The sequence below is a fragment of the Mixophyes fleayi genome, chromosome 6 (genome assembly GCF_038048845.1).
Source record: "Mixophyes fleayi isolate aMixFle1 chromosome 6, aMixFle1.hap1, whole genome shotgun sequence".
Lineage (NCBI taxonomy): Eukaryota > Metazoa > Chordata > Amphibia > Anura > Limnodynastidae > Mixophyes > Mixophyes fleayi.
In genome coordinates, this window is record NC_134407.1 from 140587400 (window position 1) to 140611889 (window position 24490).

The 24490-nt window shown below is 40.3% G+C and overlaps 1 protein-coding gene and 1 long non-coding RNA gene across 7 annotated transcripts in view; one reads left to right on the forward strand and one right to left on the reverse strand.

The window, feature by feature from the left end:
* Positions 1-8483: 8483 nt before the first annotated feature.
* CSNK2A1 (casein kinase 2 alpha 1) lies at positions 8484-23052 on the reverse strand. Of its 5 annotated transcripts, none has more exons than XM_075176577.1 (13): positions 23031-23052; positions 18388-18566; positions 16470-16581; positions 15633-15734; positions 15464-15514; positions 15301-15360; positions 15108-15191; positions 14909-15019; positions 14663-14764; positions 13288-13388; positions 12938-13086; positions 12733-12858; positions 8484-10143 (listed from the first exon to the last, which is right to left on the reverse strand). In XM_075176577.1, exons 2-13 carry the CDS (start codon positions 18486-18488, stop codon positions 10028-10030), a joined length of 1215 nt encoding a protein of 404 aa, XP_075032678.1. In that variant the 5' UTR covers positions 18489-18566; positions 23031-23052; the 3' UTR covers positions 8484-10027. The 5 variants fall into 5 exon arrangements, with proteins under 5 accessions (XP_075032678.1, XP_075032679.1, XP_075032680.1 ...); XM_075176578.1 differs by lacking the exon at positions 23031-23052 and adding an exon at positions 22818-22911 and having other exon boundaries at positions 15301-15357; XM_075176579.1 differs by lacking the exon at positions 23031-23052 and adding an exon at positions 22818-22911 and having other exon boundaries at positions 12772-12858.
* Positions 22883-24490, forward strand: part of LOC142094441 (uncharacterized) — an 88377-nt gene continuing 86769 nt past the window's right edge. For both annotated transcript variants that reach the window (XR_012677666.1, XR_012677665.1), the window contains exon 1: positions 22883-23070. This is a non-coding gene — a long non-coding RNA (uncharacterized LOC142094441). The remainder of the gene's footprint in view (positions 23071-24490) is intronic.

Consider the following 24490-nt stretch of genomic DNA (forward strand, 5'->3'; position numbering starts at 1 on the left):
GGGTGGGTTCGGTTCTCAGAGAACCGAACCCGCCCATCTCTAGTTAAAACCTTTTGGGGTGTAGTTTTCTGTAATACGAGATTTTGTGGTATATAGATGTGAACTTGTAACTAATAAATCAGAGCTATTTGTACACGCAGAACTTGCAATGTATTTAATTCTCTCCAGCTGATGAGCTCAAAAACTGATAAACGGACACTTATAGGTGAACAATCGGATTTAAATTCGACAGAGGTATAACTAAAATATATCTACTCTTTAATATTTAATAAAGCCTTACATTTGCTAGATTAGGCTGCACATAATGTATATACTCCCTTTATTAAGTACATCTGCTTGTTAATGCAAATATCAATTCAACCAATCATTTGGCAGCAACTCAAAGCACCAACCATGGAACGATTGTTGGTGCCAGACGAGGTGATTTGAATATTTCAGAAACTGCTGATCTCCTGAGGTTTTATGCACAACAATCTCTAAAGTTTATAGAGAATGGTGCACAAAACAAAAAACATCCAAGGAGGCGGTTCTGTGAGTGAAACCTCCTTGTTAATGAGGTCAGAGAATGGGCAGATGGTTAAAGCTGACAGGAAGGTGACTAACTCAAATAACCTTGCATTACAACAGTGGTATGCAGAAGAGAATCTCTGCAGGTAAGCTCAAAACTAGAAGGAATAATATTAAATACCAGGCTTACAGAATAACAATTTGGCAATTTTTCAAAAGCTGGAAGGTACTATAGTATAACAGTCCTGGGAAATTACAGACATGGAATAAAGCTGAAGTCATTTCCTGATCCTGGCTTCTTCACGTTTGTAGGGCTGCAAGATACCTGAATACTATCTGGTGGTACGCCAGACAGGCTTGGTAGCCCTGGAGGTCAGAGCAGCAGTCTGAACACAGACACAACCTCTGAACAATGCAAGCACCTCCTCTGGTGAAACAGGAACTTCATGCCACAAACAAAAAAAAGAATGTCAACAGTGCTGAAGGAGTAATTGTGTCAGGAATGTTTTCTTGGCACGCATTAGGCCCCTTAATGCCAATCATTTAAATGCCACAGCTTACCTGTTGCTGGCCATGTGCATCCCTTTTTTAGCCAAACTGCATATCTTCTAATGGCTAGAATATTGCGCCATATCACAAAGCACATCATCTGAAGCTGGTTCCATAAACATAACAATACGTTCAATGTATTCCAATGGCCTTCAGACCAGATCTCAATCCAATAGAGCACTTTTAGGATGCAGTGGAATGGGAAATTTGCAGCATGACTATGCAGCAGACAAATCCCCAGCAACTGCGTGATGCTATATCAACATGGACGATAATCTCTAAGGAATGTTTCCAGTACCTTGTTGAATTCACAACCTGAAGAATTCAGCCTATTCTGGGGGCAAAAAGGTTCTATCAAGGACTAAAAATGTTTATCTAATAAAGTGGCCAATACATGTATATTAAACAGATGTCTGGTTGTCACGTTAGATGATAATGGTCCAGGAGCACACTCTGGTGGATGATAAAATTAATGTTATTAGAAAACGGCCTCAACTAATCGTTCACAAGATTGAAAAGACAGGACCATCAAGCTTCATCCAGAAGAGGAAAAAACAAAACCTCCTGTGTGATAGTTTCTAATATATTCCTGATTCAGGATTTATAGAAGAAAAAATGCTATTTCACTGATATTCTGAATCTGACCTCTACTTTATACAGCTGCATATCATTCCCTGTATCACCAGCTCATGTGGGGAGGACTTTGACAGCTTAACTACCCTTACAATAAAGAACCCCCTCCTAGGCTGATGGTGAAACCGTATTTCCTCCACTCATGACCCCTTCTCCTCTGGATGGTTCTTGGGATGAAACGTTTGACCATATGAAGTTAACCTCTTTAATTTAACCCTTCTATTCCCTTTAGTTAGTAGCTCTGAGTTTTCCTGTTATTACAGCGAGGCGTTCAAAACTACAGCCTAGTGTTCAAGGTGTTGTCTAACTAATGACTTAGACAATGGTAATGCAGTTTGTAGTTTTTTTTATTTACAGATTTAGACCCAAACTTTTTTCTTCTTTTATCAGTGGACCGCCTGTAGTCGCACACTATGCGCTGCAGGTCCGTGTGGACAGGCAGAGTAAGCCTGGTGCTGTGTGAGTTTTCTCCTAAATATATTACATGTAATGTGTAAATTACAACGTTCTTACTTTGGTTTAGGTGCACAACCCTCCATTTAATTTGCCATAATGTACAGTTTGCTATTTTGTCTAAATCTGTGTGTAGCAAGTTAGTATAGTGCTCTATTTTAATAACTCTACATCACTGGAAGTCATCAGTCAACATGGACAACTTACTCTCTAGGCCATCTCCAAAGTCATAAATAAAAACATTGAAAAGCACAGGGTCCACTATTGATCCCTTTGTTACACCACTTATAACTAGTGGTGTGGTATGAATCTTATGTACCAGACTATTATGCGGAACAATAAACATTTTTGAAAAATCCAAATGTAGTGCCGGCGGACATGATGGCCACACATGTGCACTAATGTCAGGGATTGATAAAGCTCTGCTCACAGTGACATTACAGAGACCAAGGGAGCGAGGGAAAAGTGACAGGGGAGAGGAATGACTGGAAGTTGAAGTGGGGCAGTTGGTACCTGTGAGCTGGTCAGGGAGGAACCCTGTCATGCTGTCAGCAGAAAAAGCCCTGTGAGTCTCTGAAGAAAATGAGCCCAGGAGGAAACAGCCGGGAGGGACAGAGTAGTATCAGCTCTCACAGGAGGGAGAGCCCTGTCAGACTTGTCAACCCTGTCCTGTGAGAGAAACTGCTGACATTTCCTGTGAGGAATCCAAATGGATTAGTAACTCCTGTTTATGTATTATTGATGGGACTGTGTATTGTTAATCTTGTTATTAGGTAGATAGGGACTGGGTAGGAAGGCCCAGAGATCATTTGTACACCCCTTTGCGGTAGTGATAGGGAAAGACAGGGATCAGAGACCGAGATATATTGGGTAACATCTGCACTAAACAACATTTACTGCAGACCAGTGATATTCATTACAGTGAAGTACAGGGGAGAGATAGCTCACTGCAGGACTGAGCCTGTGTAATAGAACGAGACAAGGAGGAAAGTGTATACACGCCTAACATCTTCAAGTCATATTCTGCCGGAATAAAGACAGACTAGAGATTGTGCTAATTAGAAAGTGAGGGATACTAGAGTGTCACCATTAAAAGAGATTTATGATAGACAAAGCTAAGGAAAATTGACACCAGCAACTTTATTCTGGAGTCTTGTCTACCATAGTCTACTGTTTCTGGGATAGAGAAGTGGAGAGACAGTTGCTTGCCATCAATTTCCTCATAAGACCACTTAAATGCATTTTATTGCTAAATATGCATATGTTGATACAAGTTAACCCGTGCATGATACTCATGCATTCTAGTCAAATCAAGCTACTTAAGGTATTAAAAAGGTTCTGGTCATGCATTTGGGCCTAGCCCAGGCCTCCTCAGGGGAAGAGCGTTACTTCCCGACGCAAGCACCCTTTTTTAACGTGGTTTTGTCCACATGTCACCACCTCATCATTTTTCTCCATCACCTCATCCTTCATCAAGCTACTTAAGGTGTTAAAAACTCCCCACTGTCACCCCCGGCAACCACTCCCAACTGTCACTTCTCCTTCAAGAAATATATAGGTCAGTGTATAACTCTGCCCAGCAGGTGGTGCTGCAGCTTGTTTTTTTTGTTTTTTTCACACACAGACTAACACATGCCGCTAGACTTTTATATTATAGATATAACATGTTAGTGGATATGTGTTGCGTTTAGAACGTACTATTGCTAGACATCATTACTGTTGGAGAATAATTGCAAGCATTTAAGGTAGAGGTACCACTTGGCTAGGATGAGAAAGGTTACATTATTGTATTATATTCTTCTACATTCACTATAGTTCATCTGTTTTAAAGGGATAGTTTAATTTTAAAATACTTTATATAAAGAGATAATTGTATTTTGTTATATATAAAGTCTTATCCAACATGAAAATCCTTTGAGAGCATGCGCTCAAATCAATAAAAGTGGCGGTGTGGCTTTCAAAGACCAATTTGCCTATTGCTGTCTCTGTGTGTGTGTGTGTGTGCCTGTAATTTTGTTAATAGGTGGCGGAGGGTTCCTTGGTCTCCCTCTGGTGTTGCTTGTCAAGAACACTACCCAACAAAGAGTCTACTGCGCTCAGACCAAGGTGGAGGCACTGCGCTAACTGAGAATAGAAGTAAAGGAAACACCACAGCTCACAATACACTTTACAAAGACACCCAGCTAATCTACAGGCACGGGGGAGCTACACCTATATATTGCAGTTGTGCTTCCAAAAACCAGCTGTGAAATTTAACGCCTCATAAAAATAAATGTTAGGCATGATGGGCACTTGTTAAATTTATCTTCAATATATTTCAGAATCACAAACCTCCGAATTCATTCAATAATTTATCCACTAAAGTCTTGAGGTCTATAATTTCCAGTTTTTAAAGACTGGTATTGCAGCTGCTTTCCACTAATCCTGTGTCACAAGCCCAGTCATGGGGTAGTCCATAAATATAATTTATAAATGATCCCACCAATTACTAAACTTGATTACTGTAAGAATGTGGGTAGTTGTTGCAGGTGCTTTGTCTGTCCTAGTCATGTTTAGACACGACTTAATGATGTGCAGAGGCTTTAGTTACATAAACTATTTCCTCTTATATTACCATTTCTGTGTATAAAGATGGAAAACCGATGGAAAAGACAGAATAGCAAGATGCCACATTCAGTAAGGTTCACCATATCCTCAACAGTGCCAGTCATTGCATAATGCAGATAGACAAAGCTGCAGCTCGCAATAGTTACACAATATTGATTGGATGAAGTGAATGTTAGGCTTATACAGCAGTTAAATTGGTTTTGGCATAGCCTTGCGGCTCAATGTACAATACCAAGCCTAAAATGTAAATTTATAAGTGAATCCCATCTACAATTATTGTAGATCTGTAAGTCGCCACAGTGCTCTGCAGCATCATACAATAGGGAAACAGTACATACATAAAACAGACATACAAGGTAGACAAAATAAATGTAGACATGAAAACAAAGGATATGAAGGACCCTGTTCATTAGAGAGCTTACATTCTAAGTGGAAAAGGGCACAGTTGATACAAGAGGATGTGGTTAGAGTGGGGATTGGGACAGTTGTGAGGGTGCATTAATGTGAATAGTATTATTGGGGAGAAGGTCACCTCTATATAAAAAGAAAATAATAAAAAAAAAAATAATAAAGAGATGGGTTTTCAAAGAGAATCCAAAGATTTGAAGGCTGTGGGAAAGAATTCTGTAAATGGGGAGCAGCACGGTAGAAGTCTTGTAGGTGTGAGAGGTGGTTACTAGAGACGAGACAAGGCGCAGGTGAGAGATAGATGTACGAGGGAGGGAAGGAGAGTATGTTGATATGAGGTTTGATATGGATGCAGGGGTAGTGTTGTTGAGGGTTTTGTAGGTAAGGGCGAGTAATTTGAATTTGATTCTGGAGGACACAGGGAGCCAGTGTAGGGATTTGCAAAATGATGCAGTAGATGTGGAGCGGTGAGAGGTAGATCAATCTTGCAGCAACATTTAGGATGGATTAAAGTGTTGATATATGGGTGTCAGTAATAGTCAAGACAGGAGATAAGAATGGAAAAGTTTTTTTTACAATGTAAATATTTCTCACATTTGTCATGGCCTTAATATTTACCATTTCATAGTGGGAGGGGGGGTGGTATGGATTGTTATGCAGTCTCAGGCATGCACTGGGCTACAGCCCACTATCACCTGGAATTCACTATTCACAGGAAAATTTATTTTGGCTTTGTATTACCCAAGATGTAAAACAATTCCACGCTGTCTGCTGCCCTTGTCCTTTATTAGTATTATTTTCAGTAGGTGGCAGTGGATATCTTGGGGTCTCTTACAAAATCTAGCTAAAAATTTAAACCTTAGCATCTACTGATAATGAGCACATAGCACACAAGCCCCCTTTGTTGCACCCTTCAAAAGCCCCTGGGCCACTGGTTTGTTTGCCCACTACAATAACAGTACCACCTGATTTTGTCACATAAGCAGACTGCATTTCTAATTCCATTTGAGCTGACCAAATTCAGTGATGCCCTTTGGGATGAAAAACAACCCAGCTACCGTCCAATGGTTGGTGGACTGCACCCAAGAGGCAGGGCTGACAATACAAGTGTCAGATGTGCATTGTAGAGGTAGTATACCTGGGAAACATACATAGGTAGGCAGGTACCATGCAGACGAGAGCCACATCCAGGTATTATAGAAAGTGTGTATACAACTCTAGAACCATTACCAAGCCTTCGACAGATTGGCAAAGCAAAAAGTATGCCATGATAATGGTATGGGCTCCATGATGTGCACAGGCATTTTATTAACTAAAAGGAGGCTCTGGTTCAGGTTCCAGCGATGGTAGCCACAGACCGATGTCTCTGGGTTATAGACTTGGGACAGTGCCAAGTCAGTTAGATGCTGATGGCAAGCAAAACCAGATCTCACACGTGAGTAGAAGACCATAGAAAAATAATTACTAGCTCCTCTATTGACATTGCATATAATATTTAAGGCCTGGATTTCTCCACGATTACAACCCACATGGCTTCATGGGACAAGTGGAGAATATGGAAGACTCTTGCTCTACAGGCTTTTAAATGTATTATTCCTCATAAAAAGGCCAACGACTTTGGGAACACAGATGGCACAAGGAGTACCCATGTTCCACTACTTTATCACAAGCTGCACATGGCCTAGACCCAATCCCGTTAGCCAGCAAAGGGACTACAGCTGCATATTTTAGGAGAAGGAATGTAACAAGTGCATGATACCCAACAGTCAATAAAAGGTCAAGCCCATTACCATCATTGGGAGGAACGCCAGTGGCACTTACCCTAGAGCAGGCTTGACTAACCTGTGGCACGCCAGCTATTGTGAAACTACAAGCCCCAGCATACTTTGCCAATATAAAGCAGCTTATTGCTAGAAGGGTATGCTGGGACTTGTAGTTTCACAAGGTTAGTCAAGCCTGTCCTAGAGCGTCTTAATTTTACATGTGGAAAAAAGTGTACTACATAGTTGTTAGTTAAAAGAACATGGTTGCATATAGTTGTACTTACTGTATGTTTCAGAATTCTTTGTTAATAACTTTAGATAACGTCCACCTGAACTCATTCAGACGTGTATACTACCATTTTATTAAGATTTAAGATAATTGCTTTAACCTTTGCCCACCCCTCCCCAAAAGGCTGTGTTTTATTTTTAACCTTTAAAATCGGTCTAAAATTGTCCTTAAGACATTTACAAATACACTTAAGTTGTGAATGGCAGTATTTTTTTCCAGCATAGTAAACGCATAAAACCTGAGAGTTATTCTACAGTAATTACAGCAGTGTTGATTGAGCAGATGTGAAATACAAACCATGTAAAGTTTAATTTAGTTGTGTAAATGCATTTAATATCAGTTTAAATGCATTACAGAAAACATACCAACCTCACTGGTGAGCACTGAGAATGTACGTTACCTCAGAAAAAGCTGTGCTAAGTCACTCAACTTTGTTTATTACAAATACATGAAATGTCAATTTTAACAAGTCACTTCTGTGACTTCAGTGTCCCTTTTAAATGTTCCTGGCCACCCATTTTCAATGGTTCGGTACACTCCAATACAGTATCTAACATTAACTACAGATGATTGCTTGGGTGTCAGAGGGATAAGGCAGTCAATAGCACTCCTCTGAATATAAACCCCACATCCCCGTCTGGACCAGCTTCAATTCAACACTTTAAAAAGCTCTGGCAAATACTTTATCACACATGTAATATTAGTTACACTCAAGCAATTAAGAACTTGTATTTGCAAAATTGAGTCCTGGGCTCTCCCTAATACCAGACAGTGGATTACAAATTTTCACTGCAGCCCAAAGTTTAGCATTACAATCCACTTGTTGGTGCAGAATTTAACATGATGCACAATCATTACCATAACTTTAAAGGCGAGTGTGCATATTTTTCACAAAAGCCAATTTACAAAGCAACCAAAACCATAAATTCTATATCCATGCTTTCAGAAATGCTAGAGCTCCAATTAAATTCATTGTTTCAATATAATTCTAGAAAAGGCAGACACAGCACGGGGTCTAGAGCTGTACTGGAACTTGGAGCTATACACCTCTGATTTAGAATAAGGCCTCAAGCAATATTAACATTAGATATTTAAAATAAACCTTTAACTTCCTGTTAATTTGACCCTGTGAAACACACCAGAAATGTGCTTGCATTGGAAGTAGACAATACCTCTGCATCAAGGAACTGAATGTAAACACATGAGAATATGGAGAATGATTACACATTAACCCCATTGGACTCAAGAAATCGGCTGACACAGTGGACAGAATCTAACCTTGATAAATAAAACCATGTTTATTTACACCAAATAGTTCCAACATTAGATCGGTCACAGGTGAAGGAGAAAGTATTGTCTGTCACTGGGACAGCTCCTTGCTGGACATTAGGGACAGGAAAAAGTAGGTTCAGGGAAAAAGTCAATTGGAACAAATTGCTGCTTGGGGACATGGGAAGAAAAAAAAAAATTAGTTGAAAGACGAGGGCACCCCAAGAGACGTGTTCCCTCAGTGGAAAAGATTAGCGCATGAGGTAAATTATTACAGGAGGGGGGGAGCGAGTTGGACAGTTCCATGTTAGGAACATATGGGGATGGGGGGGGAGGGAGGAGGAGGGTGAGTGGGACAGGCTGCCAGTTAGGTCTTTTCTAGGTAACTGGGTTAGGGTGTGATATTAACAGGACAACTGAGTTTTTTTTGTAGGGAAAAAGTCAGCAAGACCATCTGTATGTCAGCTCCCACTCAAGGGTTCAGTGGAAAGTAAACTTCCAAAATGACTGGATACAGTTTAAAAAATAAATAAAAATTGTAACCAAAAATAATCATAAGCATCTCCCTTCAGCCAGCATTCCCTATTCTGTGAAACAGCTTTATCTTTGGAAAGAATACAGGAGGAGCCAAAATGTCGGTTTTCTTTTCCCAGCATGCATCACAGGGTACAACTCAACAAATCAGATTATACTGCAACATTGTGTCTGCACCATGTGACTGCTTTATGATGCACCTGAAAGGGACTCTTCCTGACTCTTTTTGCAGCTGTATATATGTATATATAAAAAAAAGAAAGGAATGGTATCTGGAAAAGCTTTTGATGGTAAAACAAACTTTCTTGTGTATCTCAGTCTTTTGTAGGGACAGTGAAGCCAACTGGATGAGATGAATGGGCATCAGAAGCCACGGCCATATCAAATATGAAGAGGTTGCAGCTTTGCTTGGGGTACATTTTTCTTTTAAAAGGAAACCATGCAGGGCCAGTATAGTTGTCTTGTACACCCACCCAAATTACTGGCATCTTTCATTCTTGGAGAAGACCAAAGCAAAGGCCAGGAGATTAATTTTACATGGCAAGAGCCCCTTCACCCCTCCCTCTGCAGGCAGACAGTGACAAAGAAAAAGGGCAAAGTCAAGGTGGGTTAAAGAATAATTAAAAAAAAACAAAAAAAAAAACAACAAAATAAGAAAAACTTATAGGAAACATTTGAGGGAATAACAGGGTGGGCCAAGTCCAGGAGCCATATCCCAGAGACACGAGGGCACCCTGTGAACAGGAGCCATAACAAAAGTAAAAAAAAAAAAAAAACAAACAAAAAAAAATTATTCAGCCTATAATATTTTTTTTTTTTTTATATATAATGACAGAACTACTATAAATCCACAAGCAACTGCTCAGACACGGCGCATCCAGGGGGCTCTCTTGCTCTTTGGACAGCCCCCTCCCTCCACATTTGGTGGGAGTTGAGACAGGATGAGGGGCCGAGGGTCAGGGTCTTCTCCTGGACCTGTTGCCCTCTCCTGACGAAGCGCCAGGACAATGAATCCCTACTGGGGGGCTCCAGCAGTGGCTGCTACGGGCGTCCCAAGGGTGTTAGTCGCAGAGATGACTGGTGATCCAGCTAAAGAACCCAAAGCTGAAGGAGTTGGCACCGTGGAAATCCCTGAAAAGAAAGCAACAAACCACTGTTAGCCTACTGACAATACAAATATCCTAATTTGAAAGGGATTCTGCAAAAATGAGAAGGAACATTTTCTAATGGCAACCCTAGCTGTGCAAAAAAATAAAATAAACCTACAAAAAGTCAATTTCCTATGGGGATGTAACAAATATATGTATCTTTTCATTGAAACACAAGGACTAAGGGTTACAGGGACACATTGCAACAGTATACAATAAGGTATGTGGCATCAAGGCAGGCTTACTGAACACAGACATAACAAATACAGTGAATTGGTAATTGGTCTGTATGGATGACTAGCCACTGGAAGCTGAGAGAAGCACTGGCTAACAGGGGGAAAACAAAAAACCCCAAAAACACTACACCTTGGAAATCTCTCTCCTTCCAACACTTTATGCAATTCCTAATAGAGATCAATTTCGCTCTGACATATTTGTTCTGCATAAGGCTGAAGACAGAGCAAACAACGTACCATTAATTAATTCTCAGTGTAACCTGCTCAGACTGACAATCTGTAAACAGAAGTGTATTGCAATCTAAGAGTCAGGCAGTTCACAAAGCTCACTTCAAATACAATGCAAGTACTGTAAATAGATCTGCAATCACAAACCAATTGATAACAGATACTATTTCCATTACACCATGCCCTACAGGTACTGGGAATATACTGCACAATAACTACATTTTGGCAAATTTCTTTCGATTGTGCCAGGGAAACGGTGTGAGTCTACTACAAATGAAAAACTATTTCTAAAATGGGTCTAACTTAATATTAAAAATTAGGGTATTTTTGTTTACAATAGTAGTCATAGACGGTAGTGTAGCTGCTTGGAATTTACCAGTCATTGTGGCGCAAACCCTATTGGTGCCAAACGACAGACACCTAAGTGGTGCCAGGTATATAGCTGGGGCAGTGGATCAGACTACGTTTCAGAACAATTGAAACTGCTCATTACAAACAGAGCACTTAGATAAATGGGAGTATTAAACAAAAGCAGCTCTGTACCAACTACTTGCTTGTAAAATAAACGCCCCATTGTACAGAAAAGTGAACTTTCATAAAAGCATGTAAGGAAAACGTAGTGTATTGACAACCCACTTCCAACACTTAATGGAAATAAAAACAAATTCCACCTAAGATGGCCTAGAGATACCAGAAAAGTGGATCACCAGCTGTGGCCAGTTTCCTGTGTATGGTAGTGGACCGAAGGACAAGACTCCTAAAATTTTAATAGCCGCATGGAAATGTGTTCTCCTTTCAAAAAGTTTATTTTCGCTACTTTTCCAACCTCGTTCTGTAAAGGTTGCCCAGGTACAAACACTGGTGTATTAAAGATGCAGAGTGACATTTTGTTTAATTTCATATGCAATAATAAAGTATAGGTGAACAATGTGTTTGCCATGTACTTAATGAATAATAATTAATAATTTTCTGGTTTAGCTCACTTTCCAGCTAGAGAGCTTCAGTCAGATAAAACAACCACTTCCTTGTACAGTGGCGTTATTAGAACTTTAAAATGTACCCAAGAAGCAGTCTAACAATTCACTAGGAAGTAATCACTCATGTATCCGTGATCATCAGTTCCTACTGAATTGACAAGCTGTAAATTAGCTACCCCATCGTGAATGCAAAAGGTGTACCTTAAGATTAAAACATTTCTGTATTAGACAAATTGCAATTAGACATCCCTTACCAAGACAAATCCACAGAAATGGCAACTAATAATTTAATACGGATTGTTCTGTTGAGTAATATTTGTAAATTTGTTGTTAAAGGTGACAACAACATTGATCTGTTTTTAAAACTCATTAAAAGCACTTGTTATACATAAATCTCTTAAAAATAATAATCTGCATTTTAAGCACTAGCAATTCAAAGGTTTCCCGATCTGACCAAGTCACTTTTGTGGAATGCCAACATGTGGCCTTGAAGAAATACATAAAACCAGAGACATTTATCATTTAACTTTATGGCAAGGCACCAAACAGTTTGAACCCATACTAGAAGTTCTGACTTAAAATTAAGATGCCTGACCTCAGGGAAGTATATAACTTGGTGCCTTAGCCTTTCAGCTCAAATATCTTTAATTAGGATACATTTCTGAAACTGGATATTGCTAAACCTTTATACAGAAAGCAGCTTTCATTTTAGGCGTGTGGCTTTTTGCAATATACAATGCCCCATGTATCAGAGCTTGCCATACACAGAGATGGCAAACAATGTCCGCTTTATTGTTGGTGGCGGATACTGTTGCTACCCAATAGCCACACGTACCTTCACCAGCTACAATTGTTATTCCACAACCTTATGCATCAAGTGTTCCCCACACCACATGGGTTGTAAACTGAATTTGGCAGGGCCATCTTTACAGTCTGTTTCATGCAATTTGTGTCCTGATCCCCTCAAAGTACAGCACTGAGTAATGTCAGTGCTTTATTAGGAAAAAAAAAATTATATTATACCAGCCACATAAAGCAAATGAATAGAGGCTGTTATAGCCCATCTTTACAAACATAGCTTACACAAAACCACCACCAGAGGGAGCCCTGCTACACTTGCCAAAGACTGACCTGACTTGTCACGGACACTGGACTTGGGCAGGGACTGACCTGACATCATACTGGCGCTACTGACTGGGGTGCTGCCACTGGGCATGTTAGAGGAGCCCATCCGAGACTGGTCCTTCACAATGGGGTCTGCAGAATAAAAAAGATATGAGAAGAAAGACCACAACACATACAGTTAAAGTAGGATCAAAGGAGACTAAATACTCACAGAAGTAAGGGTGGTCCATAGCTTCGCGAGCAGTCAGTCTTGTCTGGTGGTCATATCGAAGCAGCTTATCAAGGAAATCCAAAGCCTCTGGACTGACCAAGTGTTGATTCTCACTATGCACAAAGCGCTCCCATCGCTTGCGGGAATGTCTGGTGCAGTAAAGAAGAGCGAGACTCCGTGTAAGGGGAGGGTGTTCAAACCACAAGCTACTCAATACCAGCTACAGCATGGCTCACAACTATTTCCTAGCTATATGCATGCTGTGCTGATAGGGCCTAGCCATGGACAGGGGCTATTGCTGGCTCCATGCAAGCTTCCCTGTGATTGGTGACACCAGAATAATTCCTCACCTGCCCAGAATATCATTGAAGCGTGGATCCAGTTCAATATTGTATTTGTCAATGTAATCGTACAGATCTTCCGTCCCTAGGACCTTGGCTATTCTCACCAACTGGGCAAGAGAAAATAGTTAAGAAAACCTTTGCACAATTTAGTCACCTCATGCTCACCCCAACAAACCACCCGCTTGCAGCACCACCACTGTATGTTAAATTAAAAGTTTGTAAATAAAAGTAATGATCAAAGTAAAATAAATCTATGTACAAATAGGCAAGCTTTATTCAGAGCTGACATTTCTAAATGATGGCTTTATAAAGCCGCTAGATACAGGAATCTGACACTCAGGTTCCATCGATGTGGCCAGAAACACTGTACACAGCACTCAAACCCAATTTCCAAACAGATAAGAGAAAATCCTGCAATTTCCCAATAGTGGCTCCCCCACTGAAGAGGCGATTCGGAGGGGCTGCAAGGGAAATCCATCGTATTGCCTATGCTACAGAGGCCCCCGAAAACATTAGCAGCCTCATGCGGCTAATCGGACTGCACAAACTCCTCGGATCAGTGTCAGCGTTCTGAGTAGACATCAGGCAGAACATCCCACAACCCTGTGCCCAGCGGAAGTATGTTCACTATCTGTCTGAATAGTTAAAAGTGTGCAGCAGAACGCCTGACAAAACTAAAAAAAGTGTGCAGACAATGAGAGAGATAGAAGGGGGAGGGGCAATGTGTGTGTGTGTGTGTGTGTGTGTAGTATAAATTACTGCACTCTTAATTCAGATGGGTCACTGTCCACTAGTACGTATACATTTGTGGCTCTTGAAAAATTATTTGCGAGTACCACCGACATAAAAATATTGTGTCCTCTTTTGTCCATTCATGAGCATCTGTATTTTCTCCTGGTCTTCAGTGGCTGGGTAAGGAGTGGGAATACCACATTAGGGGAACATGGTAAGTGTGCTCCCAACTGGCATGCGAAGTACAAAGGGTATGCCATCCATTTAAAATACTCCTTTAAAGTGCACTTGTCATAATAAAACAGCCTTTTTGTGGGTAGAATCAATAGGCTGTATTCTACAATATTGCTTCATACCACAAGATGGTTGCTTCCACTGTGTGCAAAGGACAGAAGCACATAATTATACACACCATTTAAAAGTTGAGGAACCCAATTTCAATTATTTCCTTAAGCAATTATATAAATGCTTATGGTTTGTACTACTATGAAAGGTTAACCATTACAGAAAAGGAGAAATATCCATCATCGCTAGAGTTTCCTGTAGTTATGCTGTAGGAAGGCAGAATACACAGAGGACTTTTACCACAAACATATTGAGAATCTCAAAACCCAGTTCCCACAGACAAGAAAAGGTGCAGAGTCCCCACCTGATCATAATTATCATGTCCATGGAAAAATGGTTCCTTCCTGAAGATCATGCTGGCCAGCATACAGCCCAAGCTCCACATGTCTAGACTGTAATCATACATCTGCAAGAAGCAAAATAAGTTGATTATACAAACACTTCAAATGCAAGCATTGTATATATTTCCAGATAAGAAATCCCATCACTAATATCTGCTTTTAACATGGCCCCAATAAGCCCACACCCAAACTTAGATTAAGAATCATACCTGGTAATCGACAAGCAGTTCTGGCCCCTTGAAGTATCTGGAGGCAACCCTCACATTGTATTCCTGCCCCGGGTGATAAAACTCTGCGAGACCCCAATCTATTAGTCGGAGCTGAGAAGTAAGAAGAACAATTAAGGCACATTGACATGAGCCCAATAACCAATACAAAGACCCTATCATTTCTGCTCAGTAAACTTACCTTTCTGTGCTCATGATCAATCATAACATTATGGGGCTTCACATCCCTGTGCATGATACCCATGCTGTGACAATAATCCAGGGCCTGCAGGAGACATCAGAGTCAGGAAAGTGCTCTTTTCAGGGACTACATACTGGTGAAATGTATCTTAACATACAGAAAGGGGACACATTGAGAACTGAGCAGGTCATACCTTTAATATTTCATACATGTAGAACCTAATGTCGTAATCTGTTAGAGTCTGATATAACTGCTGTGGAGAGCAAGAACAAAAAAAAAAAAAGAAAAAGATACTGTACTTAGTGACCAACTTCTTTAAATCTGGAACATTGGCAAACAACTTTCTTAGTCATCACCTTAAAATCTGTATTGTTGACATGTTCAAAAACCAGTGCCGGCGTTCTGGACTATAGGAAACCAGAAAAAACATCAAGTTATTAAAATAATCAGAGCCAACAGGCAGCAAATACATCATCTAATTATTGGATCTAAATGCCCAGGTACAGCAAGATAAAACCAGCTCACCACGGGATCTTTCACTATGTCAGCCAGTGTGATGATGTTGGGCCCGCCTCGCAAGTTCTCCAGAATCTTGATTTCACGCTTAATTTTCTTCTTCTTCACAGGCTATAAATAAAAAGGTGGAAACGAGGCGTGAGGAGGTAGTAATTAACTTCTGTGTACAAAGAAATTGTAACTGCTTCAGCACTAAAAAGGTGTCAAAATATAGAAGGGCCCTTACCTGCACTTCCCATATTTTATGGTGTATGCAATAAATATATCAATATATAATATTCCTAATGCCCACGAGTGCACTATTTGTGTGCAAAGAGATATTCTATGTTCACCTGGCGCTAATTCTGATTTAGGAGACTGGTGGACACACACCTTCTCAGCAAACTATGCGCATCTTGCTAATGATGCCCTTGTTCCCCTGTGCACACTGGCGTTACCAAAACAGGATGGTCGATCATGAACAAACCATGCACTGCTTGAGGAATGCTTCCCATTGCTTCTCTTGCTCACACACATCTTCCACAGCAATTTTAAAGGGGTAAATGGAAGTGTTGCTCACTTTGTGCGTTAATGAGGTCTTAAAAGTTGAGCATATGCACTTCATCTCGAAAAAAACAAACAGGTACAAGGAATCTTGTCAGGTCAGCCAAATGCACATTGGAAGCTGTCATTTTGTATTCTTAATATTTATGAAAAGGTAGCATATAAATTCAGTAGAAGCCCGGCCCTTGTGAATATTAGGAACTAAACATCACTGAAACGGTGCCCAGAAAACGGATAGCGAAAAATGGCTGCCTCCATTGCACAAAAGCCCACTTTAAGGAATAAGAAAACAAAACAACTCACCTTGAGAATTTTCACCACAACTTTTTCATTATTGGTGATGTTAATGGCTTCAAAGACTTCACTGTACTTGCCACGACCAAGTTTCCTCACCAGCTGGTAGTCATCCTGATTCCTGAAGCATTAAAATAATCATTGTCACTGCATTGGCAGGAGATACAAGTATCTGCTCAGGATGAATCTACTGTCCTGTAGACAAACACTATCCCTGCTCTGTATCTGCTACTGGGAGGATCTCAGACACAACATTATCATATCAGGGACTCTGAACTCAGCTTAACACCAAGAAAGATGTAGCCATCTGTGACGCATTTTATAACCATCAATACTCATCTACAGCATAGGAATAGTGAGGATCAAAGTAAAGATTAAAGACATAGTGACAAGAGAATGCACTAAACACACATTGAATCTAACACTACATTTATTTTTACACTTGTATACAATACCCGTTGCCACCACAAGTTACTAGCTGTTTTAATGGACTCAGACAGCAATATCATTGGACATTCAACTTAATTACAGTCCTCAGATAATTTGTCTCTTGAGGAAGAGATTAACATGATTCTTGTGATAAAATGTCTGAACCCATAAACTTGGTCACTGTTCGTACACTGGTAGCCCAAAGGATCAGGGCTCACAAGTAGCGAGGTAAAAAAAAAACCCCAAAGAAAACTATTATCGAATCTCAGCAACAAAGAAAATATCTGAACACAGACTATGCAGTGTGGTGTGTGTATATGGACATAGGAAGGGATCAATCTATTTAGCAAAAATAACCCAAACCCTCTGTAACGGATTTTTATGTACACTCTAGTAGAATGCATACAGCACTTAATGCTCCTGCCTTCTTTGGCAGGACAGCCAGAATGGACCCTCTGACTACAACCGTCACTTCATTTTTCTGAATAGAGATTAGCGCAAAATGCAATTCAAGGTACTCTAGACTGGAATGACCTCCCTCTCTCCATCCATCTCGCTCCCAATCTATGCTCCTTCAAGCGGGCACTAAAAACTCACCTGTTCCTGAAAGCCTTCAAACCACCCACTTAACCCCTCATCTACTCTGCTTGTACTCCCCTCTCTCCCCTGGTCCCTTTTTCTCCCTCGCATCACTGCCTCCCTTTCGTGCCTGTTTTGTCCACCTCCCTTCAGATGTAAGCTCGCATGAGCAGGGCCCGTCTGACCTCCTTCTCCATACCTACTCTTCTGCTCCGCCTTTACTCCATATGTCTGCCCGGAGTTTATGAAGCATTGGTACTTTGTGTTTATTGTTCTGTAATGTTTCACCCTGTACTGTTTGTACTATGTAAGGCGCTGCAGAAACCTTGCGGCGCCTAACAAATAAATGATAATAATAATACTCCACAAAAAATCCTATGACATCAGGTTTGTGATGCAGCGGAAGAGGGCGACTTTAGACAAAGGACTTGCCAAAGAGCCATAGACAGTAAAAGTAGTAAGTATCATTGACACTCTACCAGAGTGTGTACATACAAAGGCTGGGGCAGCACAGTGGCTCAGTGGTTAGCACTTCTGCCTCACAGCAATGGGGTCATGAGCTTGAGTCCCAAACAGGCTGAAGGTTATATGTTCTCCACGTGTTTGTGTGGGTTTCCTCCGGTATCCTCCCACACTCCAAAAACATAAAGGTAGGTTAATTGGCTGCTGACAAAATTAACACTAGTCTGTGTGTGTGAGGTGATTTAGACTGTAAGCTCCAAATGGGGCAGAGACTGATGTGAATGACAAATATGCTCTGTACAGAGCTGTAAAATTAGTCGCACTATATAAATGGTGAGGATGGTTACAGATATAATTGGTTATTTTAATCATTTTCCCAGAGATTCAAATAATCAACAAATGAGAACTTGACATTTTTGCTCTAACACAGTAACCACAGCAATAAAGCAATACTCACCCCCATTCTACAACATGCGACTCATAATCCCAGTACTCCCGGGGTCTGTGTGTGTTCACATCCGTGTAGACACGGGCCCGGCTTGGCACAGGTCCCGACATGGCAGTCTGGTTGGCGGCCCGAGATAGACTGTGACTTTAAAGGCCCAGCACAAGTAGATTGATGATGGAGGCGTTTCACTGTAAAGAGGACAGCAGTTAAAGAGCATCTAGATCCTTACATAATTAATGGCTACAAAACAACATACAAAATAAATAACAATAAAAAAACAAATAGATACTGGCTCATAGCTGTAACTATGTGGGTTTCAGTTTGCGGGGCTTTCACAATCGGACATGCACGGAAAATCATTGACACATCTGGACTGCTCTCTCAAGAACAGTACTAAAATGGAGACAACTAGAAAAGCTACGAGAATGTAGGCTTCTAAATTTCTAAATGTTCTTCAAAGACATTAAAAAAAAAAACTTCACCTTTTCAGGCGTTATCCACTTTACAAGGATAAAAATAACCACAACACACATATTCGGCATTTCTTTAGGAAATTGCTGTCCTTCAACAAGTTGAGATGGTCATCAGCATAGAACTGTCTAATGTGCCAACGACCAATGATATCCTAGCAGCATAAACTGAATGACTATTCCAGAACAGCTTTAAAATAGATCTGTTTTAATAGTGATCCTCACAAATCTGAGGTTTCAAATAAGCCATTAGTTATATGGGGAGAACATGTCCACTTTACACATTGTTATTAAAAAAAAAAATCTAGACCCACCTTTTCCTGTTTTTAAACTCATGTAACTACAAATGTAAAAAAACTTATGATAGAGTAGGACAATAACCTGTGTAAGAAGGGAGAACAAGATACAGATAGACTAAACTAATGTTATTTATGCTGATTATTCAAATACCCAGAAAGTGCAGTACCATGCACCTCCAAAACACAAATTGAAGTAGTATACAGTTGATCAGATCCCTGCAGTACTGTCTTCCAAATAAGGAGTAATTTCACATTGCCACAGGGTCTGCATTGCAAAACAAATCAATACACTGCCGAGACTTTCTACATACAAATACACTTAATATGCATGTAAAGATACAAGTCCTGTAGACTTTACAGGAACCCAGAAACATAGGCTGCCTGACAAAAATTAAACTTCCCAGTGGTACCTAGGCAATTCATACATCAAGAATATGTTAAATAATGCAGAAGTGTTACGACAATAGTATGTACAATACCACAGCAATGCAAAGTGTTGAGTTTTACAACACTTAGCAGAAACCGGTCATAAATACATTAAGCATACATAGCAATAATGTCAATTAACTATGAAAATAAAATCTTCTGCCAATATATAAATAGAAAGACACTTATGTACTAGAGACACACCCATACAATCAAAGTCAACTGACCCATCACTACAGGTACCAAAACTAAACTTAGATTAAAAAATACTCAATACAAATCTAAGGGAAGAGGGGACTTTTTGTTTTTATTTGTCAGGATGCAAAAATCAGTGCAAATCAAGGCATAAGCATACTGATCCAATTTGTATATGACCCCAATGGCAAAGGATATTTTTACACTATTTCCTTGCTCTGGGAAATTTTGTTGTATTTTCTAACCCTCTATGTATGACGTTGTGGAAGTCTTGTGGTGCCTCTTAATAAAAGATTACTACTATAATAAAAACAATATGCATACTCCTCCCCACTGAAAATTGATCTGTCAGATTTGGCCACACGAGTACATAGACGTGTGACAAAGCCCGATATAACGCAATACATTAATAGCGAGACAGACAATTGAGGTAATGCTCCAACTGAATTAAATATCTATCTGAACTAGCATTCGATGGCTCCCCATGAGCCTTAGATCGAGATCAGCTGTCTTTGTGACCATGCATGCTCCAATGTGGCTAGTTAGTTCTACAACAGCCTGTCAAAAGTATGTATGGGCACTCTAAAAACTGCAAAGTTATCAAGATTTGGCTAAAACTACATTGTGGGGGCAAATGGGTGGGAACACAGCCAAAATATAACAGAATTCAGATAAATCCTGAACCAAACTCTGGATTTGGTGTTTTCATAAGTGAAACCACAAAAGTCTTTGGTCAAATGGAAAGAATTGAACACTATGTACATACAGCTACTGACATCAGTTAACACACCCTTAAACATCTGACCAACTGAACTACCTGTGAAATAGTTTAGGACAAACATGCAAAAATCAGCTGTTTGGCAAGCACCAGATTACATATTATGTAAAGTTGCCATAACATCACACAGACATACGTGGATTCACACAAGCTGTTACCGCCACAGGACAGATTCACAATACATGTAACCTAAAGTAATATTTATATTTATGCACATTTGGTGCTGTCTGTATTGCAATTGCATCAAACAACTGGGTCATATGAAGACTACTTAAACTGTACCCCCACCCAAACTGCAGCAAATACTCACAAAACATGCAGTAAGTGAATTAAATTTATGTCTGTATTTATGTCAGGCACCTCTGCATGTTAACAACCTCGTTGGACAGCCATAAATGGCTCACTGTTGTGGCAGGAGTTGCAGGAAGCAGAAACGTGGAAGGCAAGTACACACTTTAGTGCACCAACACAAACTTATTGCTTAAAATAAAATGAATGTGTGATGGAGATATCCTTTAAGCTGGTACAAAAACTGTAATCACAGCTTGCCAAACACTAAAAACGGAACCTGCACTTTTCACTATGTTGCATTTTGCACTCGGATGCTAACAAAGATCAATTATGGGGACCATATTTCCTGTGATGGACTAGTTTTGCGCCAGGGTAAAGTTTGCTTTGTCCACAGTGAAAGCACCATCACAAACACATTTTAACAAAGAATAAATGAACCTGAGGAAATCAGGTGCAGACAAAGCAGATGCTGAAAACAACAATTTAACAACAGGTATGTTATGTATTTAACCAAAATTAGGAAGCAGTTTATAGCACTGCTAAGAGTTAATGATATTATGTGGAGCTTAGATCAATATCTGAAACCTACAAACACCTTACATGTCTGTAGTTTACAGAACACAGTTTTAAGTGCTGTCTGAAAATCAAACTTGCCAAAATCCAGTTTAGGCTTAAATTATTTCCATGGTTCACGTTGGCAATGGAAATGGTTATTAAGATACATTTTAATGATACAATTATCAAGATGATAACTCCTTTTTATACTGATACCACAACTAACACAGGACAGCCAGACAAGTTTTTTTTTCCATAAAACACAGACTATAGTTATATATACAGAGTTTGAATTTTGAGACAACAGTAGAAACAATTATAAAATTATTTTCCACCCATTTATTAAGTTCTGTAAAGCTGACAGCTTCAATATGCTGGTCCAAACAGCTATGTAGTTGCTAACCTGTACAAAAGCACATGTGACCTTTGTAAACTTACTACTGAAGTAAACGGATATTGATAAGTAGATCTGACTTAATTCTGGATAAGAAACTTTTCAGCTACAGTTCTTCTTCAGACCACCATGTTATATTGGGGGTAGCACAATAAAGATTGTAATATAGGAAACATCATACTTTTGTGCAGGGAAGCTAGATGGTAAGATGTGAAGATAACATTACAAAGGTGGGAGCACTGTACCCGTTTTGGAATTTTAAACTACCAGTATGCAATGTGATAAGACCCTTCAGGTAGGCACTGTACTTAACAGTATGCCATACCAGTGTAAACAAAACCACTTGCAGTACTGGCTCTACCACATTGTACGTGTAATAAAATAAATCCAAGTACCATCTACAATGACTGCAGGGGCATTAGTCTTACGGTGCACATTACCATAATTTGCAGGATGCTTGTCAACCAATAATCTCATTAAATATTTACTCTATAGTACTTGGCATAGGGTACAGGCCTCTATGGTAACAGAATAGATATCCTGCAAATACATAATATTGACATGTTGCACGTCAGGTCCCTAGGGAGGTCTATAATGCAGAACTATTTAGATTATAAATGTAGTCTGGACAAACAGATCACCTATAATGTTCTACCAATCACTACTAGGTACAAATAAGCATCTCTAACAGACCTAAAAATACATACTAGAACATAATGTAACCCCCTCTATATATCCCCAAATAACCAGTTATATATAAAATGACACCCGACACTCGCCACAACCGGCATCACCCCCAAAACAAAGAATCCCTCACCTTCATAATCCCCGGGCTCAGCCCTGCCTAATCCCCGGCACACACTCACGTTGCCCTATCTCTCCCAGGGATGAATACCCCGCCCCCCTCCTATTCACACCCGGTGATGGCGGACCTCCGGGTGAGGCCAAGCTCCACCCCTCCGCAGGCACCTCTAGAGTTACTGAGTGTGTGCCCTGTCCCCCCCGATGTAAGGCCGGCTAATGACCCGCACCTGCTGTTCCCGCTCCCCGCGGCCGCCGCTCCCGCCGGGATCACACAGACAATATGGCGGAGACACACGGCCGCCAGCCGCAGGTATCACAGCGAGGCAGAGCGGAAGCGGAAAGACACTCTGCTCGCTGCAGCGGCCTAGCGGGGCGGTTTTCCGGCCGCCATCTTGTGAGTGGAAGTTGAGCCGTGGCCCGCTGACTCACTGGGGACTTACGAAAAAACTGTCGAAGAGCGCAGACAGACACACCGTACAAGTATGTAAACGTGTAACGTTTCAGTGTTGGGATCAGCCCTGTTGCGATTACGACAACTACCTCATCTGACTAAGCAAAAAATGAATTGCCATTCACAAGATGGCGCCTTATGTGTACAGTAGGTGGGCTCGCGCATGCGCAGCATGTTCGGTTCCCCTGCAGGGTATTATGGGAACTGTAGTCAAGCACTACATTGTTATTTTTCTGTAAAACCTAACGAAATACTCTAGTTAAAATATAAAATAAAAGAAAATACAGTGTTTGTAATAGGAACTACCCCACTAACTGGCCGTATATGTATATATGCGCCTGTATTGTCAGTAGGGGTTTTGGGGGTTTACACCTCATGGTATTCTATTGTAAAGGGGTTTAATTTTAGGGTTTATGCGAGGGAAAGTATCATGCTTTCAATTTGTCTTGTTCACACATATCCGTATTTAATTGTTTCCATTTATTTCAAGCATTGGATTCCTAAAACATGGTATGATGACATTTGCATAGCTACAGATATTTTATAAAGTGTTTTAATAGAAATCTGTACCGAAATGGAAAATCTTGGCAAGTTAATTTCTGCAAAATACTGCTTAAAGGGATTACAGACAGGAAGTTTGTTGTGGATAGGAAAATATTTCCACCTGCAATTATGATTATCACAAATAAATAAGACGCTTTTTGTACTTATTAAACTCATTTCTATAATTCCAGGAGTATACACTTTCTATTTCTATATCCCCTCTCCAACAGGCAACCAGTTTTTAGCTAACAAAGTCCCATAGGATGAAAATAATCAACCTAATGTGAATAACAATTCCTTTTCGGAACACAAACAGTCAAACCTTAATGGAACAACCCGGAACATAAAAGGGTGGGAGCACAGTGTACCCCAAAATGGAATCAGAAAAATGTATTTACCGTAAGTACAAAAATCCTATTTGTGGGATTCTGCTACATTAGGGACTTTTGAAAGCTGCTCATAGAGGAGGGTACAATTGGACATATCTGTACGCAAAACTTCCCATCCAAAGCCAGCTGGAGGCAAACACATTGAAACAGTAACATTTTGTGTGGCCAGGGGATTGCCTAAGAGAGATGCTTGGCCGAGGCTCTATTCCACACTGCCCATGAAGTGCTCACCTATCTGGTGAAGTGGGCACTGATATTATCTGGAACTTGCTTCCATGCACTGATATAAGCTTGCTGAACAACAGCTCTAATCCATTTGATAATGGTTTGCTTGGTCATTGACCAACCTTTTGCCTGCACATCATATATGACCATAAAAGTCATAGGTTCTAACAAAGAGAAGTCTTGAAGACATCTGTCCAAGAATAGGAAAATTAAAGTCCTAATTCAGGTGGAAGTTTGACACCACCGTAAAATGAAAAGATTGCTTGGTTGGCAGGACAGCCCTGTCATCATG